Source organism: Pan paniscus, chromosome 9 (assembly GCF_029289425.2).
Source record: "Pan paniscus chromosome 9, NHGRI_mPanPan1-v2.0_pri, whole genome shotgun sequence".
In the NCBI taxonomy this organism is placed as follows: Eukaryota; Metazoa; Chordata; class Mammalia; order Primates; family Hominidae; genus Pan; species Pan paniscus.
In genome coordinates, this window is record NC_073258.2 from 62457656 (window position 1) to 62463655 (window position 6000).

General features: G+C 56.9%; 1 protein-coding gene across 12 annotated transcripts in view; it reads right to left on the reverse strand.

The window, feature by feature from the left end:
* VWCE (von Willebrand factor C and EGF domains) overlaps positions 1-5665 on the reverse strand; it is a 38142-nt gene extending 32477 nt beyond the window's left edge. For 7 of the 12 annotated variants that reach the window (XM_063608495.1, XM_063608493.1, XM_063608496.1 and 4 more), the window contains exons 1-4: positions 5264-5659; positions 1816-1910; positions 1598-1687; positions 1133-1261 (exon numbers count right to left, since the gene is read on the reverse strand). In XM_063608495.1, coding sequence (XP_063464565.1) covers positions 1133-1261; positions 1598-1687; positions 1816-1910; positions 5264-5373 — 424 coding nt within the window. In that variant the 5' untranslated portion in view covers positions 5374-5659. Of the gene's footprint in view, positions 1-1132; positions 1262-1597; positions 1688-1815; positions 1911-5263 lie in introns of all 12 variants that reach the window. The other 5 variants (XM_003828442.4, XM_055094391.2, XM_063608500.1 and 2 more) reach the window with 5 other exon arrangements.
* Positions 5666-6000: the final 335 nt, after the last annotated feature.

Here is a 6000-nt window from a genome sequence, read left to right on the forward strand (position 1 = left end):
ATATATGCTGCATGCTTAACATACATACACACACATACACACACTCACAAACACAGACACACCCAGGGAAAAGGGCAGGAAAAAAAACTTCATTTTAGTAACAAATATCTCCGGGTGGGGACTTCCAGAGAATGCTTATTTTCATCTTTCTCCTCTTACTTTCCAAATGTTCTACAATGAACTATCTCTTGCTTTTCTATTCAGGGGGAGAAATATTACTTTTACGAAGTTAAAACTCCAAAAAGGCTTTTGTCGCTCTGGAAAGATTGACAAGAAACTGGTCACAGTGACTGTTCCTGGGGAAGGTAACAGATTTTGTCCGTAGAAATGTTTTTAAAATCACAAGCAAATAATACATTCACAAAATAATTATTGAGTTTAGCGTCCCTCATCTTTTAAATGTCATTTTCCCAAGGAGCCTCCCCTGGCCAACCCTCCCAACTCTGGGTTCCATGCCCCTCTGTGGGCCCTGGCACCTTGCCCTTCCCAGTTAAGGTCCCCATGACAATTGAGCTGTTCTTGTCCTGTTACTTGTCTTCCTTCCTCATATTCAGAAACTCCCTAATGGGGCTGGGTGCGGTGGCTCATGCCTGTAATCCTAACACTTTGCGAGTCCAAGGTGGGTGGATCACCTGAGGTCAGGAGTTCGAGACCACCCTGGCCAACATGGCGAAACCCTGTCTCTACTAAAAATACAAAAATTAGCTGGGTGTGGTGGCACGCGCCTGTAATCCCAGCTACTCAGGAGGCTGAGGCAGGAGAATCATTTGAACCCAGGAGGTGGAGGCTGCAGTGAGCTGAGACCATGCTACTTCACTCTAGCCTGGGCAAAAGAGTGAAACTTCGTCTCAAAAAAAAAAAAAAACTCCCTAACAGGGACCAACTGTGGCTCCCATAACCGCAGTCCCTAGCTCAGTTCCTGCCCCTAAGAAGTGCTCAATAAATAATTGTAAAATAACAGAAGTGACACATTTCTTTTGTTCTCATGTCTCTCTGCCCACTCTCAAACATCAGAGCCTATCTTGGCTCAGCTTGGCCTTGCAATACACTGGAGACCATCCCGGCAGAAGGGGGAGGAGATATAATTCCCGCTGTCCCCCTCCCCCTCCCCCACCACTCCCAGGCGTCTCACCTGTACACCTGATGCCAACAGCTGTCTCCGTCATCGAGAAGCCCACGGGGCACACTCGGGCCACCTCCTGACAGCCTCCATGGTTGCAGGTAAGGTCACAGCCGTACTCCCCACATGGTCCATGGGTTTCTAGAGCAGGCATCACACCAGTGAGCATGCACCCCGTGGCAGTCCCAGCCATCCCCACTTCACCAGGGTCCTCCTGAATTCTGTTGGGAGGGTAGCTCTGAAGGCAAACAGGCCTGGGTTTAAATCCAGCTCTGCCATTTACCAGTTGTGTGACCCCAGGCAAGACAATAACTTCTGTGTCTCAGTTTCTTCATCTATAAAATGGGCACAAAATGTCTACCTAACGGAGTTGTCTGAAGCTGAGACGCCAGGACACATCTCAAGTGCCCACTGCCCAGGACATAACCTCAATGCTCATTCATCTGTTCCCATCAGCCCCTTCCCATCCCCAGTTACCTGGGCAGGTGGCCCCTTGCTCTCCATCCTGGCAGGAGCAGACATTGGGAGCGATGCAGATGCCACTCCCACAGCCGAAGGAGCAGAGGGCTGAGAGGAGAAGTGCAGGTGAGAGACGAGGAACTGGGGCCCCCCGTCTGCCCCTCGGACCAGGGACTGAGGGCTGGCAACACACACTGCTGGAGGAGAAGACTTGGGGCACAGGGACAAGCACTTACGCAGGGTGCAGTGCCCACCACCCATAGAGGGCGCCCAGCCAGGGCAGCAGCCACTCCCAAACCCAGAGAGGCAGACGTGGGGGCCCAGTCGGCGTCTGCAAGAGAAGAGAGAGCACTTTCCTCATTCTATACTGGGGGAGACATTGGTCAACAGGAAAGTCTCCCAGCCAGTGTGTAAGTGAATCAACAAACAATTCTCGAGAACTGTCTGGAGGGGCAATGGGAAGTTTCCAAAGAAAAATGACCCAAACAGTCTTCTCCTGGAGGCAAGACAGAGACAAAAGTGTGAGACAATAGATACTGGCCTCCTACAGATATCTGCCACATGAACACACAGCAGAGTGGCCAGGAGAGGGGCCTCAGAGTTGAAGAAAGGCTGTGCAGTAGATGAGGAGCCCCAGGGGTGGCTGCCTCAGGACCTTTGCACTTGCAGTTCCTGCTATAAGAAAGGTTCTTATGGCTGGGTGTGGTGGCTCACGCCTGTAATCCCAGCACTTTGGGAAGCCGAAGCAGGCTGATCATTTTGAGCCCAGGAGTTTGAGACCAGCCTGGGCAACATGGTGAAACGTCGTTTCTACTAAAAACACAAAAACTAGCTGGGCATGGTGACACACACCTGTAGGGTCAGCTACTCGGGAGGCTGAGGTGGGAGAATGGCTTGAGCCTGTGAGGCAGAGGTTGCAGCGAGCCAAGTTGGCGCCACTGCCCTCCAGCCTAAGTGACAGAGCCAGACCGTCTCAAAACAAAAAAAAAAAGAGAGAGAGAGAGAGAAAGATTCTTCCTCAGACACACACTGGGCTTCCTCTCTCCCTTCACCCAGATCTCTGCCCATGGCACCTTCTCAGAGAGGCCTTCCTTGTCCACCCTTACCTTGCTTTATTCTCCACATTTACTTCCTGTGACATTAGTTTTTAATTTATTAATTCATTGTCTCCCCTACAACTCCCTGATGACAAGGGTTTCTTATCTATTTACCCCAGCACCTACAGCAGTGCCTGGCATGTAGTAGGTGCTCAATAAATGGCTGTTGAGGGAAAGGTTGAGAAGGGCAATGGCATAGGTGACATCTCTTGGGTGGGTGTGGGGTCATGAATGAGCTGCCCAAAACTGGAGGCAGTAGGGGTCTGTTCAAGCAGGAATGAGGTCCAGAAAGGGCAGGAAGCCAGATGCATCCAACTGGTGCTGGGTGCTGAGTAAGGCGTGACCATACAGCCAAAAACAAACTACTGCCCCCACCTTCAAGGAAAGTAGGGCAGACCAGGAGCTAGGTGATAACAGCATAGAGTGACAAATGCCACAGTGGGACAGGCTGTGGAGCCCTGAGGAGGGTCGGGGGGGTTCCTGGAAGGGCAGCATCTAGGCTGAGGTGAGAGAGAAAACTTTGGGAGGCCAAGGCAGGCAGATAACTTGAGGTCAGGAGTTTGAGACCAGCCTGGCCAACATGGCAAAACCCTGTCTCCACTAAAAAAAAAATACAGGCCGGGCGCGGTGGCTCACGCTTGTAATCCCAGCACTTTGGGAGGCCAAGGCGGGCGGATCACCTGAGGTCGGGAGTTTGAGACCAGCCTGACCAACATGGAGAAACCCCGACTCTACTAAAAATGCAAAATTAGCTGGGCATGGTGGCGCATGCCTGTAATCCCAGCTACTTGGGAGGGTGAGGTAGGAGAATTGCTTGAACCTGGAAGGCGGAGGTTGCGGTGAGCTGAGATCATGCCACTGCACTCCAGCCTGGGCAACAAGAGCAAAACTCCATCTCAAAAAAAAAACAAAAAAAAAAACAAAAATTAGCCAGGTGTGGTGGCATGTGCCTGTTGTCCCAGCTGCTCGAGAGGCTGAGGCATGAGAATCACTTGAACCCAGAAGGCAGAGGCTGCAGTGAGCCGAGATCGCACCACTGCACTCCAGCCTGGGTGACAGAATAAGATTCTGTCTCAAAAAAAAAAAAAAAAAAAGTAGGGCAGTCAGCAAAAGAAGAGGAAGGGAGAGGGTGTTCTAGCAGGGGAAACAGCACAACTGCAGGCCTGGAGGGGGACAGAGAGGACAACTGCAACCAGCTCCAGTCATGGACTGGACAGAGGGTGATGAAATCCAGCCTGGTTTGAGCTTCCAACCCCACCGCAACAGAAAAGGGACAAGAAACCCCTTCCCAATGGTGTTCCACCAATGTTCAGAGCGGAGGGAAGATGATTCTGCAAGGCAGGCACTTTGTAAAGCACCCACTCTGCGCTGGGCACTGGGGACATGGGACAAGGCAAACTTATCGTGTTCTTGGGGAGAAAAATCTGTGCCAAAATGTGACAAGTATTCCGGAAAGGGAAGCTCAGGGTGCAATGGCAGCACACAAAAGTCTGAGGAAAGCTGTCCCTGGGGCCTTTTTCCCTCTCTGAGGTCATCACAGAAGAAAGGGGGGGGCCCTCCTGCTGGCGGGAGCTGGCAGTGAAGTCTCATCCACCCCCTTGCTGGAGTGATTATGGCAGCAGCCTGAGAAGGAGGGGACCGGGCGAATGAGCGGAGCCTTGGGACTCTCAGAAACGGACAGGCAGTGCCACCAAGGCGGCAGATAAAAGGGTGCCCAGGGAGGCTGATGGAGTCGAACTCTCAGGTGGGCAGGGACCGAGCACCCGCCAGAGCGCCCTAAGGAGCCTCCTAGGGCTGGTGACAGAGGGACAGGTGGTGGGAGCCTGTGGAACGCCGGGGAGTCGGGGTAGGATCTGAGCAGGAACTGGCGGTGGCTGTGGAACACACGTGTGAGCTACAAGCCTGGCCGGGCCGCCCCCGCTGCGCGCCCCCCGGAGGACGTGGCCGCGGGCCAGGCCGCCTGCTGACACAGTGTTCCCTAGCTCCGAGCATCACGCACACACGCGCACGGCCCCACCGCGGCCCGGGGGAAAGCACGTGCGGAGGGCGGCATCCATCGCGAAAGACAGCGGAGGGGCATGCACCCCACCCCCACGCGCGCACACGCACGGACAGAAAACGAAAAGTGACCCAGAGACCCCGGCTGTTCCAAGGTCCATGAAGTTCGTAGGGCCAAGACCCAGGGAAAGCCCCGCGCGGCAGGGGAGGCCAGGCGCTGCCCGGGCAGAGCCACGGGCACGCTGGGGGGTGAGCCAGCCAGTCCGGAGACCAGATGGCACGTCCTGGGCTCCCCTCTCCAGAGGTCCGCGCTCCAGGGCACATTAGGAGTCACCCAACGCCTGGACCTCCGATCTCCCAGGTCCCAGTCTGGACAGCCCCAGCCAGGGGCGCACGATGAGCACCCGCCTAGAGGCACAAGTTGCTGACTCTTTGTGCCGTCCCCGAGCTGTGCCCGCGCTGATAGCACCCCAGAGGAAGCCCCGACACGCGGCTGCCTGCGGCTCCTGAGCGCCCCTCCGCGCCTCTCGACTGCAAGCCGGTAGCGCTCTCCCGGGCGGGGGAGCGGGGAGGAGCTCCGGGCGCTTACCTCTCGGCCGCGAAGTGCCCGGGCGGCTTCCTCCCGGTGTAGCCTCGGGCTGGTGCCCCCGGCAGCAGGAGCGCGACACAGGCGGCCCGAAGGAGCAGTCCGGCCCACATGACCGGCGGCGGCGGGTCCCCCGGGCTGGGCTCGGCTCCTGCGCCGCGCGCGGGAGAGGGGGCTGCCGGCCCTCGCCCCTCCTCCTGGCGCCGTGGGGAGCGAACCAGCGATCCCCGAAATGGCACGCGGAGCTGAGCAGGGGGGCTGGGGACGCCGAGAGGAGGGGCCGAGGGCCGCGAGGGGACGCGGCGGACGATTGTGGGGAGGGTCTCTGGCACCTCGAAGCGAAACACACAAAGGCAACGCCGCCCGCCTGCTGATGCCTCTCCGAGAGGCGCGGAGCCCGGGGCGGGGGCAAAGATCAGGGACCCCTGGGGGCGGGGTTTCGCCCTCGGCCCACACCCCCTGCCCCGGTTTGGGAGTCGGCTTCCTGCGAAGCGCTGACTGAAGGCGTCAGACCGAGGCCCCGGGAGGAAACAGACTTCGGGAACAAGGCTAGCACCAGAGGCTGCGCGCCCCGGGCATGGCCCCTGTCGGTGGGACCCGAGACGCCTTGTTGTCACGAGGTGGGAACCGTGGAAATTCGAACCCACGACGCCAGGTCGCTGTGCCGCTGAGCAGTTCTAGGCCTGCCCCCAGCCTGCCAGAAGGTCTGCACCCTAACGCCGGAGTGCGTTGATCTGTGG